The 26,236-nt window shown below is 40.7% G+C and overlaps 1 protein-coding gene across 1 annotated transcript in view; it reads left to right on the plus strand.

Annotated features, from left to right (window-relative positions):
- LOC124622987 overlaps positions 1–26,236 on the plus strand; it is a 95,650-nt gene that overhangs the window by 16,662 nt on the left and 52,752 nt on the right. The window contains exons 2-4 of the mRNA XM_047148777.1: positions 2,416–2,559; positions 12,696–13,195; positions 23,877–23,976. Coding sequence (XP_047004733.1) covers positions 2,416–2,559; positions 12,696–13,195; positions 23,877–23,976 — 744 coding nt within the window. The remainder of the gene's footprint in view (positions 1–2,415; positions 2,560–12,695; positions 13,196–23,876; positions 23,977–26,236) is intronic.

Raw genomic sequence — 26,236 nt, forward strand, 5'->3', positions numbered from 1 at the left:
CAGACAGCAAAAGGTCGTTATTCACAATGTTGAGAATGGCTGTGATGTGGCGTGTGGGTGGGGTACAGTCAAGGGGGAGGTGCCCCAGTGATCAGTGTTGGGGCCACTCCTGTTCCTTATTTATATAAATGATATGCCCTCTAATATTACAGGTAACTCTAAAATATTTCTGTTTGCTGATGACACTAGCTTGGTAGTAAAGGATGTTGTGTGCAACATTGGCTCGGTTTCAAATAGTGCGGTTCATGACAAATTCATGGCCTGTAGAAAATAAACTAACGCAAACTCACTCTAAGACTCAGTTTTTACAGTTTCTAACATTCAATTCAACAAAACCTGAGGTTTTTATATCACAAAATGGGCATATGATTAGTGTAACTGAACAGTTCAAATTTCTAGGTGTTCAGATAGACAGTAAACTGTCGTGCAAAGCCCACGTTCAGGATCTTGTTCAAAGACTTAACGCTGCCATTTTTACTATTCGAAAGGTATCTGAAGTGAGTGATCGTTCGACACGAAAATTAGTCTACTTTGCTTATTTTCATTCGCTTATGTCGTATGGTATATTTTGGGGTAGCTCTTCCCAATCTAAGAGGATGTTTTTGGCTCAGAAACGTACGGTTCGGGTAATAAGTGGTGTAAGTTCACGAACCTCTTGTCGACCCCTGTTCACAATTCTGGGTATTGGCCTCTCAATATATATATATATATATATATATATATATATATATATATATATATATATATATACTACCTACATAGGTTCAACATTACCCATCAGACCAGAATTGATTAATCCTTCTGTGCATGACGTGTTGATGCACATAGGTTTTATCCTTGATAATTCCAAGTCAGTACACGTGTAATACCTTATTACTCAATTTTAAGAAATATATATATATATATATATATATATATATATATATACATTCCTTACTGTCATTTCTTGTTCACAGTATTAGCTTATTCTCAAGAATAAGCAACTTTCACTCAGTTAATAGTCCGCAGAAATCAAACCTGCATTTGGATCGCACTTCCTTAACTCCTGTGCAGGAAGTTGTACAGTATACTGCTGCATCCATTTTCAATAAGCTACCACTCGAATTCAAAAATCCTAGCAGTAATCCACGCGCTCTCAAATAGAAATTGAAGAGTTTCCTCATGGGTCACTCCTTCTATTCTGTCGATGAGTTTCTTGAAAAATTAAGCTGATTCCTGTTGTATTGTTGGCTGCGTTTACTTAAACTTATGGATTAACTTTTTCGGATTCATAAACATTTTATTTTTGTCTGTTATTACTTTTATGTTGTAATGTTATATACTGACACGTTCCATGACCTTGGATATTTGCTCCTCAGTTTGGTCCTACGGAACTTGACGAGTAAATAAAAAAATAAAAATAAAAACAAGCAGCACTGAATCAAGAAAGCACAGAAATCAATGCGGGACGTATGCCGAAAATATCCGTTAGGACAGTGTGGTGAAATGAGCTAATGCAGCAAACAAACGACGCGAGTGCCTTTGCTATCAGAATATAGCTTTCAGCCCCTCTCTTGGGCTCGCTATCATATCAGCTGGGCTCTAGCCGGCTGGAAAGCCGTGGACTGGTCAGATGAGTCCCGATTTCAGTTGGTAATAGCTGATGGTAGGGTTCGAGTGTCGCGCAGACCTCACGAAGCGTGGACATAAGTTGTCAATAAGGCGCTGTGCGAGCTGGTGGTGGTTCCGTAATGGTGTGGACTGTGTTTACATGGAATGGACTAGGTGCTGTGTTCCAACTGAACCTATCATTGACTGGAAATGATTATGTTGCGCTACTTGGAGATCTTTTGTAGCCATTCGCGGACTTCATGTTCCCTGGACAAATCGAGTGAATGGTTCGGCCACGTAGATCGCCCAACATGAATCCCATCAAACTTTTATGGGACCTAATCGAGAGGTCAATTCGTGCACAAAATCCTGCAACGGCCACAGTTTCGCCATTATGGACGGGTATAGAGGCAGCATGGCTTAGTATTTTTGCAGACGACTTCCAATGACTTGTGGAGGCCATATCGTGTCCAGTTGCTGCACTATGCCAAGCGAAAGGAGGTCAGACAAGGCATTAGGAGCCATTAGGAGGTATATCATGACTTTATCAGCACAGTGCATGTTTGGTCTAACTGGATGAATAAATCTCTGTAGAGGATCTTGGGCTGTTATGTAAACGAGTATAATGCTGTAGAATCGCATGGAAGGAAGTGCATGAAAATATTTTCTCATGTCCATATTTTCTGGGACACTGGATCATTTATAAAAGGGCTCGTTTTTTTTTATCTGCCAGATCCATAACATTACAGCCCCGCACTAATTTACACAGCTTCAGATGCATTAAGCAGCTGATCTCCCGTGCACTCACTGTCGCATCGTGTGCAGGTGGCGGCCTTCTTGTGGCACAGAAAGCGTCTGCGGCAGCTGGCGCTCCAGCTGGTGAGCTGCTGGCGCCAGTTTGAGGATGTAGGCGGCGGCGTGCGCGCCATCTACCGCAGCCAAGCTGCCAGGGTCGTGCGCTACATGCAGGTAAGTCGCTGCTGACTTATTCTCGCTGCCAACCGGAAACACATGCCTGTTAGAATAATTGAAACACATAAATAGTACTCGATAACTACCTTTAACCTCTCGATTAGCGCTGATTCTGCTCGTACTGGGTATGCAACAAGCAACACTGCATCAAGAAAGCGTAGAAACCAATGCGGGACGTACGCCGAACGTATCCGTCGGGGCAGTGGGGTAAAATCTGCCGTTAATGAGCTAATGAAGCAGACAACCGACGCGAGTGCCTTTTCTAACATGATATAGCTTGTAGCTCCTCTTTTGGGCTCGCGATCTTATCGGCTGGGCCCTAGCCGACTGGAAAGCCGTGGACTTGTCAGATGAGCCCCGATTTCAGTTGATAAGAATTTTGTACCATTGAGTTACAGTGTCGCTTGACATCCGGAATCTGCGGCTGCAAGCTCAGGATTACTTTCTAAGCATCTTTTTCCCCTAATGTTCCATAATGTCCTTGACTGATAATTTCGGGCGTGTAGTATATGCTGAAGTTCATTCCCATGTTGATCACACCATGACTGAGACATAATCTTTAACTACTGACGATTGTAAAATACAAAATGTGCCAGAAAAACTAGCTGTTTTAATTATTCTCTAAAAGTGAATGGCATTATTGGCAACACTGGATGTTTGTAATATATACCAGCTAGGTACGCCATCTGCTGAGGTGGAGCACTGGAGCAATCCTGAACGAGCTGTGGCTGTAAAGACCTTTTACAAGAATGATGACTGTGTTGCTGCTGTTAGACGGGAGTACCGTCGTCATTTCAACTTTAGACGGAATGGTCCCGTACCATTGGCATTCGTAGTCAGGTTATGGCTGAAAAACTTTCAAGCAACAGGAATTGCACATAAGATAAAATCGTCAGGAAGGTCCAGAAGTTGTTGCTCACAGGAAATAATAGAGGAGGCGCATAATGTTCTAACCAAGAGTCCATAGCGTTCTATGAGAAAAATTGCGGCAGCAGTGTGAATGCACTATCATACCCAAAAGCGTTTCACCTATTTGCATGCAGCCCACATACCGTAGCTGTCTTGCAGGTAATCTAAGCTCTTTGCTCTACAGTCGTTTGACTATACAAAATGGAAACCACAAGAGTTCACTAGAGAACACTGATATTTAAGTTAATCAGTCCGGAAACGAATCAACACCACAATACTGTAAATACCAGGAAATGCGTCATTAGAGATGATACAGTCCCTAACGCCTGTAAACTCAATTTTATTACAATAAGTGATATTTGAAAATCACTACCAAACTTATTAGAATTTGTGTTAACTAACTCCATCACATAAGTCATTCCACTAATCTTCAGGCAAAATTAAATATCTTTATGAACAAGAGATTTTGAGACAATATCTCGACTTCTAAAGTTCTATGACAATCTGAAGTATTTTCGCTCTTTAAAAGGTTTTCCCACACCTGTGAAAAGTCGTTCCTGATACGAATGGTTGGTCACAAACTTGATATTGAACTAATCAGTTAATAGTTTTGTATCCTGGCTGGGAGGCGGCGCGTGGGTAAGGAACAGGAAAAAGGAAAATTACGTCGGTGCTGCGGTGAGTAAAAGTGGTTTACTGGTGCAAGAAGAATACATAACTTTGTACAGATACAAAGTCTTAGACCCGTCGTATGTAGAGCAAGCAAAGCGAAATTCTGGCTGGCTGCATCTGATGAAATGGGCCGAATCTATAGCGATGCTCGTCGAGCTCTCCAGCGCCGGCTAGAGGGCGCTGTCGTCGGTGTCTGTCGTAGTGCCAACCTAAGCAGTGGCATCGTAGGTATCGATACCACTAAAAGCAACGCGTTTAACACCGACAAGCGCTCTATGGAAACATCAAAATTAACATCGTATCACCAGTAGTTTCTCTGTACTCATGATTCGGCAATTATTTGAGCACATTTTTTAACTTTCAAAAAACTTGGTTCTGCATCTGGACTAGAACCAAGTACATACAGCCGCTGTAACTAGCCAAAGCTTTCGTGCCTGGCAGAGATTCGATCACAGCAACGTTCGTCACGTGAGTAAGCCAAAGAGTCGTGACATATCGAAGTTTTTACCAGTATCGGTCAGCAAATCTGAAGACTTTTGTGCCCTACCTAGAATCCTGTCAACACCATTATCTCCTTGTTAACTAACCACGAAAAACGTTTAATATAATTTCAAGTAACAAAGTTTGAACGTGTTTAAAACGAAGTGCCATTATGTAAAGTTTTGTGACTCGGATTAGAACACAGCACGTATTCAGATTATTAACTATGTAAAACCGGATGTTAGATATCGAAATTTTTCTCCAGCAGCGAGATATCTGATTGTGAAATGGGGATACAATTTTTTTGCCTGTCCAGGAATCGCATCCGGCACCTACCGCCGTTGGTTTCTGTCCACGAATTCCTTGCTCATCAGCATTGAGATGTGTGCATGTTTGACTATAAATAATATCACCTATCGTTTTTGTTGTCATCACACGGCGAGACATTAAAAATGAAAATTATTTATCAATAGTAGTTAGGTGTGAATACGCTAGGGCTTGAAATGAAACCGTGAACATGTTTGTGCTGGACCAGGATTCGGACACACATATGTGCCTTTCGTGGAGGCCTAGAAGAGTCTGCAGTCTTGGCGAAAACAACAAAACTACAGTATATCGTTCCGTGTGGTCAGATACCATGGAAGAGGAGATCCGAATTCGAGTCCCAGTCCAGCATCAAATTTTTCACGTCTCGAGTTCAAATAAAATAAGAGCCCTGTGACCTGAAGTGACTATTGGCCCATGAAATAAAATTAAGTTTACAGCATAAGGAAGCGACAGTCTGCCGCGACGTCCGCCTTTGCTGTGGCCCAATGTAAACTAGCTCTGCCCCAGTTGGTAGTGAAGGGATGTGATGATTATAATGAGGATTATGAACTACGGTGCAACATGATGTTCTTCCCTTGGCATTACTAGACGAGTAGGAGATCATTTCGTGTTTGTCTAAAATACATGATGGGATTGGCAATCGAGACCACGACTCGCAAAAAGAAACCATGATCAATCCACGAGACCACTGATGCCAACATTTACTATATTCATGGTTGTGTCTTAACGTATGATGCACTTAGCAAACAAATTAGACTCGGTGAAAAACATTCAGTTCTTTATTAATTGTTTAATTATCAGCAGGCTTCTGATACGCAAATTATGCTAGTCTCACGTCAGTGCTATGTAAAGACGCTTTTACCCATCATAGCCTCGATTCGAAGTCATTTTGAAATTTTCACTATTTCAAGAAATTTCTTGCATTAAGAAATATCATTGGAAAGTATGAAGTTACAAAATACTTCAATTATTACTGCCATAACAGACACGGGGAGACATACCGACTCCAGATCGAATCCGCCTTGCGGATTAACGGTGAGGGCCAGTGTGTTGGCAAGTCTGAACGTGATTTTAGGTGGTTTCCCTCATCCGACTAATTGAATACCGGGCCGGTACGCACGCCCCGCCTCAGTTACACGATTCTCAAACTTTAGAAAACGTTCGCACATTTTCACATGCATTAGCATTAGACGCAGACAGTCGGGATACACAAATACCGTCCCGGGGAGGGAAGGAGGGAGGAGGAGTAGTGACGAGAAGCTCATCCGGCCACCCTCTACCACAAACGTTGCCAAATCCAGTATTAACATGCAGACACCATGAGGATATGAGACAAAAGGCAGGAAAAACAAGAAGAATAAATGCGCAGTAAAAAGCATGACGCTAGTCCCACTAGGAGATCGAACAACATTACAGAAAACACACAGTAACTAAGAAGAACGTCAGTGGCTGGCAAGACACGTTCCAACTCACAATTCAAAGCAAAAGTCTACAATGTGATAACAACCAAGGTCGACGGCTGAAAGCAGGCGGCACTGAAAGCAAACCGACAAAACGGAAACTGACTGTCGAAAGCAACGGCAGAGTGAAAATGGCCGACTGGTTACTTCTGGCTGATTACCGGCAAGAGGCGTGGTACTGCTCGCTTCAGAAAATATTTGCCTGTAGTGTGGTTGTATGGAATTGAAATGCAAATGATACACAGTACGTACAAGAAGAAAACAGAAGCTTATGTTAAGGCGTTCTAGAAAAGAATGCTGAAGATTAGGTAGATACATCGTGTAACTAAGGAAGAGCGACTGGATCGAACTGAAGCGAAGAAGGCTTTATGGTACATTTTTGTTAAGCGTATTCTCCCCTGCCTTACTCATTTTGGATGCCTAATACGAGAGTCGTCCACAAAGTAAGTTCTGTTTCTATTTCTATCAGCGGCAGCGCTACGATCACAGTTCCGAGCATGTGCGGCAGTTACTCAGACGCAAGGAGAAGACATGTACGCCATTTCCAGTTCGCTGCTGTCGATGTGTGCTTTGTAGTGATTATTTATAATGTCAGTCGTAATTGAAAATGCCGCCGCGTGTGAAATCAGATCTGTGATTCGTTTTCTAAATGCTAAGAAAGTTAAACCGAAGGAAATTAATCGGAAAATCGACGAGGTTTACGGACAAAATGCTATGAGTTAGAAGATGGGTCAGACTGTTCAATGAAGGACGTGATGAAGTGCACGATGAAGAACGAAGTGGACTCGTGTCTGTGGTTACTGATGAACTAGTTCACACAATTGAAGAGAAGATTAAGCACAACCGTACGTTTACACATAGTGCCCTCGCTATGGAAGTTCCGTAAATCTCACGAACACTAATTTATGAAATTTTTACTGAAAAACTGAAATTTCGAAAACTTTGCTTACGTTGGGTACCCAAAATTCTTGCTGAACAACAAAAGCAAGGGATGGGCAGTGCACTTCAGTTTTTGACACGCTACATAAGGCTCTGGTTTTCTTTCTCGGATAGTCATGGGGGGTGAAACTTGGGTATCGTACAACACCCCTGAAACAAAACGGCAATCAATGGAATGTAGGAACACTTCATTCCCGACGAAGGTTAAGCCTAAGCAAATCTTGACACCTTGAAAAGTCATGTGCACCGTTTTTTGGGACAGAAAAAGCATTTGACGATTGATTTCTTACCGCGAGGCCAAACAATGAATGCACATGGTTACTGCGTGACCATTAAGAAATTGCGCCGCACAATACAGAACAAGCGCCGAGGATTACTGTCAAAAGGCGTTGTTTTTTTTGTTTTTTTTTTCACGATAATGCCCGACCTCACACGGCGAATGTGACCGAACAACTCTTACGGGAATTTCACTGGGACGCGTTTGATCATCCTCCGTACAGCCCGGACCTCGCTCCTAGCAACTTTCATCTCTTCTTACACTTAAATCTGTCCTTGGTGGTCAACACTTAAACGATGGTGACGAGCTGAAAAAACATGTTACCACATGGTTGAATACACAAGCGGCAACCTTCTATGAAGAAGGCATACAAAAACTTATGCCACGCTGAGACAAGTGCCTACAAAATTTCGGAAGCTATGTAGAAAAGTAGTTTAACAATTGTAGATTTTTGTACAATAAATATTTTTTCTGTATCTGTACACGTTTGTATTATATAACCAAACGGAACTTACTTTGTGGAGATACCTCGTACATCAGAGCATTGCTTCACCACATACCCCGCTGCTTTGATTGTATACTGAAATTTGTGTCTTCTACCTAAAATATCTTATCCTTAACGTCTGTAAGAAAACTTCATAAGACCTCTCTCGGTACGAAGGCGGAGAGCTCTGTAATCCACCCCATGCTTTGTGGCGTTTTCTAAATTGGAGGCAAAAAAAAAATTAATTCTGAGTCTCCATTCTACGCCACAAATCCATATTACGGATTTCATCGACAATCAATGATGAATGAATGAACTGTTTTCGAAATAATGAAGAAATTAAAAAATTATGATTAATATTTTATAAATATTAATTCATCTTGTGTGTATGGTTTGCAGCTGCATGTGTAAAACATGTTCTTTTGTTATTTTGGAATCAAGGTCATTTTTCAAAACAATCGTTTAATTGAACTTCAGAGTGCAACAACATTCGGAATATGCATTACTTACAGGGATCCTAAAATACAATTTCAGAATGACTGTAAGATATCTTCAGAATCAGCAAGCAATCAGCAATGTTGTGCTGTTGTTTTAAACATATCTTTCGTATAAAAAATTGCAATATCAGTTTAGGTTATTGTCAAAGAATTTGTTGATAGGAATTGTGATCGATTTTGCTTCATTAAAAGATAAAAGAATATTAAATTACGACGGATATTCGGAAAGTAAGGTCTGGTCGATAGTGAAATGGAAACTACAGTTTAAATCCGATGAAGCATTGCTTACATGTGCTAGATAGTGTCCCTAGTATGCCCGTGGATCTCGCTCTTTTTAGTTCTGAGTGCATAGTAAGCATGTAATGATGCTTACAAAATAGTCTATCCCGTCAAGCATGAGCGCCGGTGAGAAATTTCGCCTGATTTCATGCAGCCTTCACAACGTATCTGACATGCATATCCTTCTTCATGCCAATTCTCGGCCACACATTGCAGGGACAATGAAGACGCTCCTGCAACGTTTTCGTTGGAAAGTGTATGATCACCCATCATACAGGCCGGACTTGGATCCCTCAGATTTTCATCTCTGCTCACATGAACCGCTGGCTACGAAGAAAACGTTTTGGTACAGGCAACAAGCTGCAGATCAACACAAAGAATTGGTAGAAAGCACAGCCTTCTATGACGAGGATATTGGAAAGTTGGTACAATTCTACGACAAATGTCTTAGTCGTAGCGGCGAATATATACAGGGTGGTCCATTGATCGTTACCGGGCAAAATAGCTCACGAAATAAGCGTTAAATGAAAAAACTAAAAAGAACGAAACTTGTCTATCTTTAAGGGGGAAACCAGATGGCGCTATGGTTGGCCCGCTAGATGGCGCTGCCATAGGTCAAACGGATATCAACTGCGTTTTTTTTTAAATAGGAACCCCCATTTTTATTACATATTCGTATAGTACGTAAATAAATATGAATGCTTTAGTTGGACCACTTTTTTTGCTTTGTGATAGCTGGCGCTGTAATAGTCACAAACATATGGCTCGCAGTTTTAGACAACAGTTGGTAACAGGTAGGTTTTTAAATTAAAATACTGAACGTAGGTACGTTTGAACCTTTTATTTCCGTTGTTCCAATGTGATACATATACCTTTGTGAACTTATCATTTCTGAGAACGCATGCTGTTACAGTGTGATTACCTGTAAATACCACATTAATGTAATAAATGCTCAAAATGATGTCCGTCAACTTCATTGCATTTGGCAATGTGTGTAACGACATTCCTCTCAACAGCGAGTAGTTCGCCTTCCGTAATGTTCGCACATGCATTGACAATGCGCTGACGCATGTTGTCAGGCGTTGTCGGTGGATCACGAGAGCAAATATCATTCAATTTTCCCCACAGAAAGAAATCCGGGGATGTCAGATCCGCTGAACGTGCGGACCATAGTATGGTGCTTCGACGACCAATACACCTGTCATGAAATATGCTATTCAATACCGCTACAACCGCACGCGAGCTATGTGCCGGACATTCATAATGTTGGAAGTACATCGCCATTCTGTCATGCAGTGAAACATCTTGTAGTAACATCGGTAGAACATTACGTAGGAAATCAGCATACATTGTACCATTTAGATTGCCATCGATAAAATGGGGGCCAATCATTCTTCCTCCCATAATGCTGCACCATACATTAACCCGCCAAGATCGCTGATGTTCCACTTGTCGCATCGTGGATTTTCCTTTGCCCAACAGTGCATATTATGCCGGTTTACGTTACCGCTGTTGGTGAATGACGCTTCGTCGCTAAATAGAAGGCGTGCAAAAAATCTGTCATCGTCCCGTAATTTCTCTTGTGCCCAGTGGCAGAACTGTACACAACGTTCAAAGTCGTCGCCATGCAGTTCCTGGTGCACAGAAATACGGTACGTGTGCAATCGATGTTCATGTAGCATTCTCAACACCGACGTTTTTGAGATTCCCGATTCTCGCGCAATTTTTCTGCTACTGATGTGCAGATTAGCTGCGACAGGAGCTAAAACACCTACTTGGGCATCATCATTTGTTGCAGGTCGTGGTTGACGTTTCACATGTGGCTCAACACTTCCTGTTTCCTTAACTAACGTAACTATCCGGCGATCGGTCCGGACACTTGGATGATGTCGTCCAGGATACCGAGCAGCATACATAGCAGACTCCCATTGAGCAATTTGATCACAATAGCCGTATATCAACACGATATCGACCTTTTCCGCAATTGGTAAACGCTCCATTTTAATACGGTAATGTATCACGAAGCAAATACCGTCCGCACTGGCGGAATGTTACGTGATACAACGTACTTATACGTTTGTGACTATTACAGCGCCATTTGTCACAAAGCGAAGAAAGTGGTCCAACTAAAACATTCATATTTCTTTACGTACTATACGAATATGTAATAAAACCGGGGTTTCCTATTTTTTAAAAGAAAACCTATTGATATCCGTTTGACGGGTGGCAGCACCAACTAGCGAGCCAACCATAGTGCCATCTGGTTTCGCCCTTCAAGCTAGACGAGTTTCGTTCTTGGGGAAGATCAGTTTGGATTCCGTAGAAATGTTGGAACACGTGAGGCAATACTGACCGTACGAACTTATCTTAGAAGAAAGATTAAGGAAAGGCAAACCTACGTTTCTAGCATTTGTAGACTTAGAGAAAGCTTTTGACAATGTTGACTGGAATACTCTCTTTCTAATTCTGAAGGTGGCAGGGGTAAAATACAGTGAGCGAAAGGCTATTTACAATTTGTACAGAAACCAGATGGCAGTTATAAGAGTCGAGGGGCATGAAAGAGAAGTAGTGGTTGGGAAGGGAGTGAGACAGGGTTGAAGCCTCTCCCCGATGTTATTCAATCTGTATATTGAGCAAGCAGTAAAGGAAACAAAAGAAAAATTCGGAGTAGGTTTTAAAATTCATGGAGAAGAAATAAAAACTTTGAGGTTCGCCGATGACATTGTAATTCTGTCAGAGACAGCAATGGAATTGGAAGAGCAGTTGAACGGAATGAACAGTGTCTTGAAAGGAGGATATAAGATTAAAATCAACAAAAGCAAAACGAGGATAGTGGAATGTATTCGAATGAAGTCGGGTAATGCTGAAGGAATTAGATTAGGAAATGAGACACTTAAAGTAGTTTTGCTATTTGGGGAGCAAAATAACTGATGATGGTCGAAGTAGAGAGGATATAAAATGTAGACTGGCAATGGCAAGGAAAGCGTTTCTGAAGAAGAGAAATTTGTTAACATCGAGTATTGATTTAAGTGTCAGGAAGTCGTTTCTGAAAGTATTTGTATGGAGTGTAGCCACGTATGGAAGTGAAACATGGACGATAAATAGTTTGGACAAGAAGAGGATAGAAGCTTTCGAAATGTGGTGCTACAGAAGAATGCTGAAGATTAGATAGGTAGATCACGTAACTAATGATGAAGTATTGAATATAATTGGGGAGAAGAGGAGTTTGTGGTACAACTTAACAAGAAGAATGGACCGGTTTGTAGGACTTGTTCTGAGGCATCAAGGGATCACAAATTTAGCATTGGAGGGCAGCGTGGAGGGTAAAAATCGTAGAGGGAGACCAAGAGATGAATACACTAAGCAGATTCAGAAGGATGTAGGTTGCAGTAATACACTAAGCAGATTCAGAAGGATGTAGGTTGCAGTAAGTACTGGGAGATGAAGAAGCTTGCACAGGATAGGGTAACATGGAGAGCTGCATCAAACCAGTCTCAGGACTGAAGACCACAACAACAATAACAACAGTTTTTTCGTTTGATGCTTATTTCGTGAGGTATTTGGCCCGGTCACAACCAATGGACCAGCCTGTAGAGAAGTAGCTGGAAAGTGTAGCTAACTGTGCCAATAAAAATTTTTTGATTTTTCAATGTGGTTTCCATTTTGCAACCGGCCGTCCCTTGCATTCCGAATAGTCCTCATACATTACAACTTCAGTCAGTTTCTCCTGTCGTAATAGAACGATGTTACTTGGGAGATAGCACAGACCTGTAGCTCACTCTGCAAGAAACCTGCCGGGCGTGCGGCAGGTGATGACCGGGATCCCGACGATGATGTGGATGCTGGAGCCGCTGTTCTCCGGTGGAGAGGATTCGCCGCAGGGGCGCAGCCTGCCGCTGCCCACGTGGCTGCCCGACGCGCTGCAGCAGTCGCCCACGTACGTGCTGCTCTACGTGCTGCAGGTGTTCACCATCGTCGTCGCGATAGCCGTGTCCGTCTACCTCAACATCTTCTTCGCGGTCCTCATGCTGAGCATCGCTGCCGAGCTGCACGTCCTTAACAACAACATGATGGCGATGGGGAAGTTCGGGGAGAACGAGACGACCGAGCCCTACAAGAGAGATGAGGGAGTACATAGAGACCGGGTCACTTCCAGTTTGTTAAGCAGTCATCGTAGACCTCGTGGAAAATTAGTAGCGGCGGGCCACACGTTACCTGGGCCTGTAGCTGTGTACACACAGAATGGTAGTCACAAGCAAATGTATCACCAACTAATAAAGAATATTCGGCATCATCAAGTGATCCTTAGGTAAGTTTATTACTTATTTCTATTAGTTTGACACTGGACGAATTGTGCACTCTGTACAGTAAAAAAAGGATATATGCAGTTGGCTATAAAATTTGCAACACCATGAAGTCGATATGCAGCAAACGTCAAAGTTGATGGGAAGTGTACTACATGCTTCGATATGGAACCACACAAAGAAGCTAGGAGTAACGTATTCCTCCCTTTCGCTGAAGACAGCAATCTCACCTGCGAATCTACATCTACACCTACATGATTACTTTGTAATTCACAACTGAGTGCCTGGCAGAGTGTTCATTGGACCACCTTCGCTCTATTTCTCTACCATTTCACTATCGCATAGGGCAGGGGCAAAACGAACACTTAAATATTTCTGCGTGAGCTCTGATTTCTCTTATTTAATTTAGCTGTTCATTCCTCCTTATTTAGGTGGGCGCCGACAGAATATTTCCACAATAAGAGCAGAAGCTGGTAACTGAAATTTTATGAGATGATCCTGCCAAACGAAAATTGCCTTTGTTTTAATGACTGCCATACCACTTCACGTATCATAAACGTGAAGCTCTGTATGCTTGTTTTAACTTTATCGATGTCCTCCATCGATTCTATGTGTCGCGGATCCAACAGCACACAGCAATACTCCAGAAGAGGACTTACAAACGTATTGTAGACAATCTCTTTGGCAGATCTGTTGCATTTTCTCAGCGTTTTGCCAAATAAATCTTAGTTTTTGGTTTGCTTTACCCACAACATTATCTATATGATCATTCCAGCTTAAGTTACTCGTGATTCTAATCCCTAAGTATTTAGTTCAGTTTACAGCCTGTATATATGTGTGATTTATCGTGTATCTGAAGTTTAGCAGACTCCTCACACTTTTCGCACTTGGCACTTTTCGCACCATATAGATATCTTGTCTGAATCGTTTTGTAATTTGTTTTTATCATCTTATGACTTTATAAGACGCTAAATGACAGCATCATCTACAAAAAATCTAACAGTATTCAGATTGTCGTTTATGTAGCTCAGGGTCTATAACATTTCCTTGGAGAACACCAGATAATACAGGGTGATTCAAAAAGAATACCACAACTTTAAAAATGTGTATTTAATGAGAGAAACATAATATAACCTTCTGTTATACATCATTACAAAGAGTATTTAAAAAGGTTTTTTTTCACTCAAAAACAAGTTCAGAGATGTTCAATATGGCCCCCTCCAGACACACGAGCAATATCAACCCGATACTCCAACTCGTTCCACACTCTCTGTAGCATAACAGGCGTAACAGTTTGGATAGCTGCTGTTATTTCTCGTTTCAAATCATCAATGGTGGCTGGGAGAGGTAGCCGAAACACCATATCCTTAACATACCCCCATAAGAAAAAATCGCAGGGGGTAAGATCAGGGCTTCTTGGAGGCCAGTGATGAAGTGCTCTGTCACGGGCTGCCTGGCGGCCGATCCATCGCTTCGGATAGTTGACGTTCAGGTAGTTACAGACAGATAAGTGCCAATGTGGTGGCGCTCCATCCTGCTGAAATATGAATTGTTGTGCTTCTTGTTCGCGCTGAGGGAACAGCCAATTCTCTAACATCTCCAGATACTGTAGTCCAGTTACAGTAGCACCTTCGAAGAAAAAGGGACGAAAAACTTTATTGGCTGAAATGGCGAACAAATGTACAACTAAATGAAACTTTATAGCTCCCTTAACTCGCCGACAGATAGTGCTTAGCTCTGCCTTTTGTCGTTGCAGAGTTTTAAATTCCTAAAGTTGTGGTATTCTTTTTGAATCACCCTGTATTACTTCTGTTTTACTCTATGACTTTCTGTCATTTACTACGAACTGTGACCTTTCTGACAGGAATTCACGAATCCAGTCACACAACTGAGACAGTTTGATTAGAAATGGCTTGTAAGGTACGGTGTCAAAAGTCTTCTGGAAATACGAAATCAGTTTGACATCCCCTGTTAATAGTAATCACTACTTCGTGAAAAGAAAGAGATAGTTGTGTTTCACAAGAACGATATTTTCCGAATCTGTGTCGGCTAATTGTCAATGAATCGTTTTCTTCCAGATAACTCGGAGTGTTCGAACACAGTATGTGTTCCAAAATCATTCTGAAAATCGACGTTACCGATATGGGTCCATAGTTCAGCGCATTACTCCTATTAACTTCCTTGGGTATTGCTTTGACTTGTGCAGTTTTCCAGGTGTGGATCGGTTGTAAATGATTACTAAATATGGAGCTATTGTATCAGCATACAATGAGAGTGTCCTGACTTGGACACAATCAGAACCGGAGGCCTTCCCTTTATTAAGTGATTTGATCTGCCTCGCTACACTCAGGATAACTACTTTTAAGTTACTCGTGCTGGCAGCTGCTCTTGGTTCAAATTCTGAAATATTTATTTCGTCTTCTTTGATGAAGTAATTTTGGAAAACCATATATAGCATTCCTGTTTCAGTGACACTGTCATCAATAAAATCAGTGAACGTATTGATTGTGTCCTTCCGCTGATGTACTTCACGTACTACTAGAATCTCTTTCGATGATATTAGTTAGCAGCCATTTTGCATCTGGAATGTGATACGTCAACTATTTGTATTTTGGTGTGTAGAATCCGAATATACCTTTCAAAATGTTCTAGCACCTACCATTTTGGAGTTTTTAAAGGTTTTTTTATTTTTCGTATTCAGTATTTCTCTTTTTGCTGTTCTTCTGTTTCGATGTTTAATTGCTTGTTTTTGGTTTGCAGAGGAAAACTAGAAGATCTACAAATCGTCAGTAAATGATTGGTGTGGTATCCCAGTGATGTGAAACAGATCCTCAGTGAGTGTTTCCTGTGAAAGATAGTGCAAACTTTTTGTGTTTAAGACTTACACTAAGCAAAATGGCAACTAGTAAATCTCGTTGCTGTCTAAACCACCCCAACAACTTTTGTTATGTGTGTGGGTAATTCACTCCAAAAGCCCAAAGAAAACCAATTACTATTTTGATTGTCCTGTTGGTGATCAAGATAAAAATTTTGCTCCTCATATTGCCTGCATTACCTGTACTATAACCTTAACTGAGTAGTTGAAAGGAAAACGCCGAGCCATGCCATTCACTGTTCCGATGTTGTGGTGTGAGCCAAATGGCCATTATTCAGACTGTTACTTCTGCGTTACAAATATTTCGGGACATTCAAACAAAACTAGACATAAAATGAAGCAACCAAATGTATCTTCAGTGCATTTGCCTGTGCCCCACGATGAGAGGCTGCTTGTTCCTGTTTGTAACTTGAAAGCCACGGAACCAGACACCATGTCAAGTGAATCAGAAAGTATTGAACATATGGAAGAGTACTGCCCTCTATATCATGACACTTTACCTAAGCTCTTTAACCAAATGGAATAGAACGATTTTGTTCGCGATCTATAAGTTTCGAAACAGCAAGCTGAGCTCTTGGGGTCGAGACTGCAACAACGTAACCTTTTAACTCCAGGGACAAAAATTTCCGTTTCAGATCAAGAGGTGCTTCCTTCGCTCAATATTTCAATATGCAGAATTCAGTATGTATACGTAAAGATGTCAATGGTCTGATGACGCAGCTAGGTGTACAACATTATCCACAGGAGTGGCGACTATTTATTGACTCCAGTAAAAACAGCTCGAAAGCAGTACTACTGCATTATGGCAGTGAATTTCCATGTGTAGCTTTGGCTTACGCAATAGACATGAAAGAAACTTATGAAACCATGGCTTTGCTGCTAGAGGGCAATCAAATATAAGGATCACGAATTTCAGCTTTGCCATGATTTAAAAGCTGTTGCACTCCTTACAGGTTTACAGGCTGGATTCACTATATACTGCTGCTTTTTGTGCCTTTCGGACAGCTGTGACAACAAGAACCACTATACAGTCAAGGAATGGCCTACAGGGAAGTCATATGTTCCTGGAAACGTAAATGTGAAAAATATCCCATTGGTTCAGCCCAATATAATCGTTTTGCCTCCCCTTCATATCAAGATGGGCCTCATCAAGAACTTTGTAAAAGGTGTGGAGAAAGAAGGTGAGGTCTTCAGTCACTTAAAAGAAAAGTTTCCCAAATTAAGAGAGGCAAAGTTGAAAGAGGGTATATTTGTTGGACCACAAATAAGAAAATGGCTGAAAAGAAATGTTGGTGTTGGGACAGCAATCAGCCACAAATTTACTTCCTTTATTCAAAAGGTACCGTTACCAGTTTCTAATTCTTATGATTCATCTGCAGACGGTTTACACGCTTTCCTTATAACATGTGGTGCGTTTTTTACAGATAAATTGTCTTAAAATATAAGTAATACATAATTATAAGCACGCCACACACAGATGGTTGCGTTACAGATTTTCGTTGGATGTGACTTACGTGAAATGTCGGTTTGGAGTGTTTGTTTTCATAACATTCGTCCAACAGATGTGGATACATTCCCACTGCATTCTTATTGTTAAACACGTAAATTTTTCTCACTGAACACTTTAGATTTGTCACTGAAAATATTTCTACTACGCACATGTTTTGATACATACTGATACATACAAAGAGCTTACAAACATATGAGCATCAAAGATGCTATGATATATCGTAACATTTGAAGATGTCCTATGTTTGGAAAAGGATCATATATTCACTTATGCAACTGAAATGCTTTTTACACTAGTACAGAGACATTGATACTGTTACATTAATTACAAAATTGTTCCTCTTCTTTTAAATACTCTATAGGTAAAATAGTACATTATTTAATTACATTTAGCATCATGAGGATTATAGTAACACATAAATTTGCTACTTGATCTGCAAATGGTTCAAATGGCTCGAAGCACTATGACACTTAACATCTGAGGTCATCAGTCCACTAGACTTAGAATGTCTTAAACCTAACTAACCTAAGGACATCACACACATCCATGCCCGAGGCAGGATTCGAACCTGCGACCGTAGCAGCAGTGCGGTTCCGGACTGAAGCGCCTAGAACCGCTCGGCCACACCGGCCGGCCTTGATCTGCAAATAGGCATAGAAATATTATTATCCTTTTTGAGGCTGGAAAACAATTTTTGGAAATTTTTCAGGAAAGGGGTGTTAGCTAACTCTGTTTGTTCATTAAGGATATAGTCTGGGGTGCTGGTTTTGTGTGTGTGTATTCCTATTTCTTCTAATATATTCATAGTGGCTCCTTTGTCTGCTAGATATAAAATTTTTTATGTTGTTCTCAGTGTTTCTCACTGAATGGTTTTCTTCAGCAATATGGGCTGCAAATGCAGATTTGTTCAAGTTTCCAAGTCTTAAAACATCAATGTGTTCTTTGTATCTAATTTCAAAGCTCCTGCCTGTCTGTCCAATGTAGAATTTTGGGCATGTGTCGCATTTGAGTTTGTATATTCTTGATTTCCGGTAGGGGCTCTTGGAGGTATTTACATCATGGATTACTTTTTGTTGTAATTTATTATTTGTGGAAAAGCTGATTGTGATATTTTTCTTTTTAAATAAGTTTGCTATTGGGTATGATTGTGGGCCTATGTATGGGAGGGTAGCATATTTAGGTTTGGCTTCTGTGGCACACTGATTTGGCTTGAAGTGACTACTGTGAAGTGGATCTTTGGTTTTTGTCTGTATGTACCAAAACATGTTGTGCGTAGTAGAAATATTTTCAGTGACAAATCTAAAGTGTTCAGTGAGAAAAATTTACGTGTTTAACAATGAGAATGCAGTGGGAATGTATCCACATCTGTTGGACGCATGTTATGAAAACAAACACTCCAAACCGACATTTCACGTAAGTCACATCCAACGAAAATCTGTAACGCAACCATTTGTGTGTGGCGCGCTTATAATTATGTATTACTTATATTTTAAGACAATTTATCTGTAAAAAACGCACCACATGTTATAAGGAAAGCGTGTAAACGGTCTGAAGATGAATCATAACGATTCGAAACCGGTAACGGTACCCTTTGAATAAAGGAAGTAAATTTGTGGCTGGTTGCTGTCCCAACACCAACATTTGTCTTCAAATAACAGCCATGGTCTCCAACCATGTCATCATATGACAAAATTGCAAATTGCTGGAAGATCCAACCTTTGATACCAAACTCACAGATGTCCAATTAGCTGCTTGGTCTTCTTTTAAAGCACTTGAGGAGGGCTTTTTGGGTAACCGAAAAGACAAAAACTATGTTACCATTGTGAATGGTCTGTTGGACACCTACAAGAACATGGGGTGTAGAATGTCGCTTAAAATTCACTTTTTACATTCTCACCTTGATTTGTTCCCGGAAAATTTGGGAGCAGTAAGCTATGAGCATGGTGAACGCTTTCACCAAGACATTTTTACCGTGGAACACCGTTAACAAGGCCATTGGAACCCTTCGATGATGCTGCGGCCTTGTTAGGGAGAGCGATGAAACGGCAAACAAAAGAAGAGCTCCGTCGTCGCATATTTCACAAACCAAAGACGATTATAGGTGGAAATATCTTCTGAACCATATTGAACCTTTTATTGAGATCATGCCCTTATATACATACAAAATAGTATTGATTTCAAATGTTCTGAATGTATATTTTTGTTTGACTTAATTGATTCATTTTTCGCTATTATCATTTTTTATTCTGCTTTGTATCTAGGAAATGTGACACCATAGAGAAAAACTGACGTCACCAGTGTATTCAGCACCCCTAAACTAGGTAAATCCACCCATTTGCAAACCAGATGCAGAAAAAAAGTTAAAATTTGTTAACTAGTGTTACCTGTCGGATTTCTAGATGTACTTTTGTCGTGAAAAGTATTAAAAGCATCTCGCATTGTTCGCGCTCCATTTCGATCTTCTGTAAAATTTCGACTATCTTGAGGGTTTTGCGTTCTTTCAAACTTTCCATGCTTTGTTCTTCCTTCTGCAACAGTGTTCTAAACTGTTTATTGTACCATGGGAGATCAGTACCATCTCTTATTAATTTATTTGGAATATGTCTCTCAATAGCAGTCAATACTATTTGTTTGAATTTAAACCACATCTGGTTTACTCTTACATATTCAGATTGGAAGCAGTGGAGACTACCTCTTAGGAACGCCTCTGTTCACTATTATCTTTAGTTCTTTCTTTTTCCTGTTGCCTTTTACCGTTTGTATGTGGGGTCGACATTGGTGTATAGGTTTTGGCGGTGTTAGCGGCTTTTCGTGTCTAGACGTCCTTCCTGACACCAGGAGGGAATATGTGAACCCCATGTGTCTGCTTGTAGTATAGATTACGTGTTCAGGTGTGGTAACAGTTTCTAAACGTTTTCGGGGCACGGGTACCAGCCCAGTATTTACCTAGTTGGAGGTGGGAAACCACCTAAAAACTACATCCAGGCTGGCTGACTCACCAGACGTCGTCGTTAAATCCGCTCTTCGCTCGTCTTACCCTGTCCCATTTTACTGCAATGCTCGGTTTACATTTCAGCAAGATAACGCGCGCCCGCACACGGCGAGAGTTTCTACTGCTTGTCTTGGTGCTTGCCGAACCTTACCTTGGCCAGTAAGGTGTCTTCCCAATTGAGAAAGTTTTGGATCATTATGGGCAGGGCCCTCCAACCATCTCGGTATTTAACGATCTAACAACAACTCTATCAATCAATGCTAAGCCGAATAACTGCTTGGTTAAGGGTCAGACGTAGACCAACGTGTTATTGACTTGCTCAGTTTGTGAAACTCTTTCTCTTGAATAAATCATTCAATTTTTGTGAAATTGTAATAATTTGTTTTTTCTTACATGTACATCACGTGTACTGATTTTCGTCTCATTCGGATAATCCCTTCGTGGTGTGTCTTCTTCTTCTTTCTTTCTTGAAATGACAATAATTATGTTATGTGTGTAGCAGTTCCTGTATACAAGCATGGTCACGTAACTAGAAACAAATACTCTATTCCAGTTTAAAATCGTTGTAATCGAGGAAATCTTGCCAATATTGTGTTTCGTAGTCTGTTCGTTATTATTACGCTATTACACATCAGCATTCAGTAAGTAAAATGAAATTAAGTAGAACTATTGTCAAAAATCAGTTGCCGGCCGAAGTGGCCGTGCGGTTATAGGCGCTGCAGTCTGGAACCGCGAGACCGCTACGGTCGCAAGTTCGAATCCTGCCTCGGGCATGGATGTGTGTGATGTCCTTAGATTAGTTAGGTTTAACTAGTTCAAAGTTCTAGGGGACTAATGACCTCAGCAGTTGAGTCCCATAGTGCTCAGAGCCATTTGAACCATTTGAACCAAAAATCAGTTACAAGTTAAAACATTTTTAAATAGAAACTATTGGCAACCAACACAAATTTCCATTTTAGAGACAGGGAAAATTGTTAAGACATTAAGGAAACTCAGTTCATTTGCAAACATTACGTTTTCTATGGTAAAATGATTTCCTGTTGCAAGTTACAAGAGGATGCACGTCTGACGAAGTATGGCTTAACTGTCCACACGTTATGTAACTAATTATAAAGATATACTGAATTTTATCCACCATAAAACTTTGTGACTGAAGAATTAACAGTATGCTCAAAATAGCTTTCATATATTATCAGCACTTAAATATGTCGAATTTGCAATGTTTACAAACGCTGCACAAAACACAACCTCACCTCTCTCAACAACTAAAACAGTAAAATATTCCGGATGCTGTTTGTGGTGGTCTCTAATGTGCTGTCCTTCATGTTATTGTAAAGATTGGAACAGCGACCAGGAAACATCATGTGTTCTTAGATAAACTGTCCTCTAGGTACAACACTCTGTGCTATGTGTTGGAGAGTAAGAGCCACAAGTTTCACTTAATGTTCTTCCGAAATACACAAAACAAATATTCGTGTATTTTAACAGCATTGTGTATAATAGCTTCTTCTCCTTAAAAAGTCTTTGTTTTGAAACCATGTTTAGTCGTAGAGTAAGTATTTCACTCTCCAGCGCAACGTGCGTGCGTTTAAAACTTCCTGGCAGACTAATATTCTGTGATGGACCGGGACTCCGACCTAGGGCCTTTCCTTGAAGGTAGAAGAAAGATTCTGGAAGAAGCTATGCTGCGTGGGTGCCTCGCGAGTTGGGCTCGGATAGCTCTCCACGCGAACCGACCACTGACAATTTACATCAAACTCTGTTGTTTCGAAATTAGTTCCTGGTACAACAACCACTTAGAGACAGTTAAAATTAATAAAAGAATTAAATAAAAAAAGACACCTGTTACTGAAATAGGAGGACGCAAGCCGATGCCATCATAAAAGCTTCTTCCAAAATTTGCTGAAACATGATGTCAGCCAGATTAACAAAGGTAAGGATGAGCTTCATTGCCCTCATTTTAGCTATGTGTAAATAAGAAGAGTTTTTCCATTAAAGCGTTCTGCATATGTTACTCAATCTTTTATTTCCATCACTACTAAAGAATTTTATATCTACATTTCTTTCGTGACCATAGTGGATGACTCTGTGATTTGTCCTTAAAATCCAAGATGGTCGTTTTCTCTGAGGTATGTCTATTCCAGAAGAAGATTTAAGTTTCTCAAATATTTAGTAGTCTGCCAAAATTCCAGATCCGCCACGCTATTTCAACCTAAAGTTTCGTATTTGATCACACAATATTAGTAACTGTTCTTTATAATTTTACGCTCGATGTGGCCTGAATTAGTGCTGGATTTGGTTAGGACACTGCAAGATTGGATTGGATTGGATTGTTTGGGGAAGAGACCAAACACCGAGGTCATCGGTCTCATCGGATTAGGGAAGGAAGGGGAAGGAAATCGGCCATTCTCTTTCAAAGGAACCATTCCGGCATTTGCTTGGAGCGATTTAGGGAAATCACGGAAAACCCAAATCAGGATGGCCGCACGCGGGATTGAACCATCGTCCTCCCGAATGCGAGTCCAGTGTGCTAACCACTGCGCCACCTCGCTCAGTGAAACTGCAAGCAAATTCTGAATTATTGTAACTCTTTTTGTTACCCGACAAGCGTGGTTCACTGTAAACCATTAATTACAAAACTCACGCGCAAGACTGCACAGTAACTTATAAGTGCAACTGTCTACTTTTCTAGATAAATAATCTCTGAAGAAGGCCAATTCACCATCACGTAAGCCGGGGTTTTATTTCGCTCTAAACAGCTCCACCTTCAGTATTTTTATTTATTTCGACGTTTTTCACGTCAGTTTCTCAAGGTAGAATCGAATACGTTGCTTAGTGCTTCACTTTCCTTCCACTAGTCTTCCCGTGTAGAAGTGAAGGAAGGCACAAGAAAAACTAATTTAAACAAAGGGCAATAAATGCTTTAGAACATAATTGATGGCATTTGTCTCTCCAACTCTCATTTGGTTTGTAACTGCAAGCGATTGAGTTTAATCCCTTGGGAGCCTGAAGAGTTAGCTAACTGAGTTGCTTGTAGTAGCATTTTATTCACACTCCCTTAGAAATGACGAGGTATCGCAGGCTGCGATAAGGAAGTGAAATGGTATGCGTGTAACTTAAAAACAGTAATAAGTTAGCTACACTACGGCTAATCTTAACTAACTTACGCAAAAAAAAAAACTATTTTATTACGAAACTTAAACTGTAAATTGTGGTTTAAACTAGGTGTAAGGGTTTTCTAGTGGTATACCATATGAGAAGTATTTCTGTGATTTTTACATAACTAACGCTAGTTTTTGTTATTTACAGGTCTGTTGCAGAGCTGCAAAAAGCTATGACTCACTCTATTTTCGTTCTTCTCTTTTTAAACATGCTTAATATTTGCGTCGTCATCTTCGCTGGATCTACGGTAAGCTAATTCGTAACAATACACGCAGAACTAAACAGGGAAAATTGTTGCTGAAAGTGAATGTTGTTTCCTCAAGCTAGGTCCGTAGCCAAGCTGTAATGATAAAGTGTGGTATTACTAGAACCAAGGGGCCTTATAAGTTATTTTGGAATATCTTTCATCATTAAAGCACGTATTGTAAAAAATGTGCCCGATTTCTATACGCTGAACGTTTCAACTGAATGATGGGGTCAACTCGTCGGCTTTGACCAATGACATATTTTAGACATGAATATTAGTTTGTTTATTTTCGAGCCATAGATAATAAATTGGTTATCTTCTGTGGCAAAGCATCATTGTTGTTGTTGTTGTGGTCTTCAGTCCTGAGACTGGTTTGATGCAGCTCTCCATGCTACCCTACCCTGTGCAAGCTTCTTCATCTCCCAGTACTTACTGCAACCCACATCCTTCTGAATCTGCTTAGTGTATTCATCTCTTGGTCTCCCTCACCGATTTTTACCCTCCACACTGCCCTCCAATGCTAAATTTGTGATCCCTTGATGCCTCAGAACATGTCCTACCAACCGGTCCCTTCTTTTTGTCAAGTTGTGCCACATACTCCTCTTCTCCCTAATTCTATTCAATACTTCATCATTAGTTACGTGATCTACCTATCTAATTTTCAGCATTCTTCTGTAGCACCAAATTTCGAAAGCTTCTATCCTCTTCTTGTCCAAACTATTTATCGTCCATGTTTCACTTCCATACATGGCTACACTCCATACAAATACTTTCAGAAATGACTTCCTGACACTTAAATCTATACTCGATGTTAACAAATTTCTCTTCTTCAGAAACGCTTTCCTTGCCATTGCCAGTCTACATTTTATATCCTCTCTACTTCTACCATCATCAGTTATTTTGCTCCCCAAATAGCAAAACTCCTTTACTACTTTAAGTGTCTCATTTCCTAATCTAATTCCCTCAGCATCACCCGACTTCATTCGACTACATTCCATTATCCTCGTTTTGCTTTTGTTGATGTTCATCTTATATCCTCCATTCAAGACACTGTCCATTCCGTTCAACTGCTCTTCCAAGTCCTTTGCTTTCTCTGATAGAATTACAATCTCATCGGCGAACCTCAAAGTTTTTATTTCTTCTCCATGGATTTTAAAACCTACTCCGAATTTTTCTTTTGTTTCCTTTACTGCCTGCTCAATATACAGATTGAATAACATCGGGGAGAGGCTTCAACCCTGTCTCATTCCCTTCCCAACCACTGCTTCCCTTTCATGTCCCTCGACTCTTATAACTGCCATCTGGTTTCTGTACAAATTGTAAAAAGCCTTTCGCTCCCTGTATTTTACCCCTGCCACCTTTAGAATTTGAAATAGAGTATTCCAGTCAACATTGTCAAAAGCTTTCTCTAAGTCTACAAATGCTAGAAACGTAGGTTTGCCTTTCCTTAATCTTTCTTCTAAGATAAGTTCGTAAGGTCAGTATTGCCTCACGTGTTCCAATATTTCTACGGAATCCAAACTGATCTTCCCCGAGGTCGGCTTCTACCAGTTTTTCCATTCGTCTGTAAATAATTCGCGTTAGTATTTTGCAGCTGTGACTTATTAAACTGATAGTTCGGTAATTTTCACATCTGTCAACACCTGCTTTCTTTGGGATTGGAATTATTATATTCTTCTTGAAGTCTAAGGCTATTTCGCCTGTCTCATACATCTTGCTTGCCAGATGGTAGAGTTTTGTCAGTACTGGCTCTCCCAACGCCATCAGTAGTTCCAATGGAATATTGTCTACTCCCGGGGCCTTGTGCCCGCATCTCGTGGTCGTGCGGTAGCGTTCTCGCTTCCCACGCCCGGGTTCCCGGGTTCGATTCCCGGCGGGGTCAGGGGTTTTCTCTGCCTCGTGATGGCTGGGTGTTGTGTGCTGTCCTTAGGTTAGTTAGGTTTAAGTAGTTCTAAGTTCTAGGGGACTGATGACCATAGATGTTAAGTCCCATAGTGCTCAGAGCCAGAGCCGGGGCCTTGTTTCGACTCAGGTCTTTCAGTGCTCTGTCAAACTCCTCATGCAGTATCGTCTCTCCCATTTCATCTTCATCTACATCCTCTTCCATTTCCATAATATTGTCCTCAAGTACATCGCCCTTGTATAGACCCTCTATATACTCCTTCCACCTTTCTGCTTTCCCTTCTTTGCTTAGAACTGGGTTTCCATCTGAGCTCTTGATGTTCATACAAGTGGTTCTCTTTTCTCCAAAGGTCTCTTT

This window comes from Schistocerca americana, chromosome 7, assembly GCF_021461395.2.
Source record: "Schistocerca americana isolate TAMUIC-IGC-003095 chromosome 7, iqSchAmer2.1, whole genome shotgun sequence".
Lineage (NCBI taxonomy): Eukaryota > Metazoa > Arthropoda > Insecta > Orthoptera > Acrididae > Schistocerca > Schistocerca americana.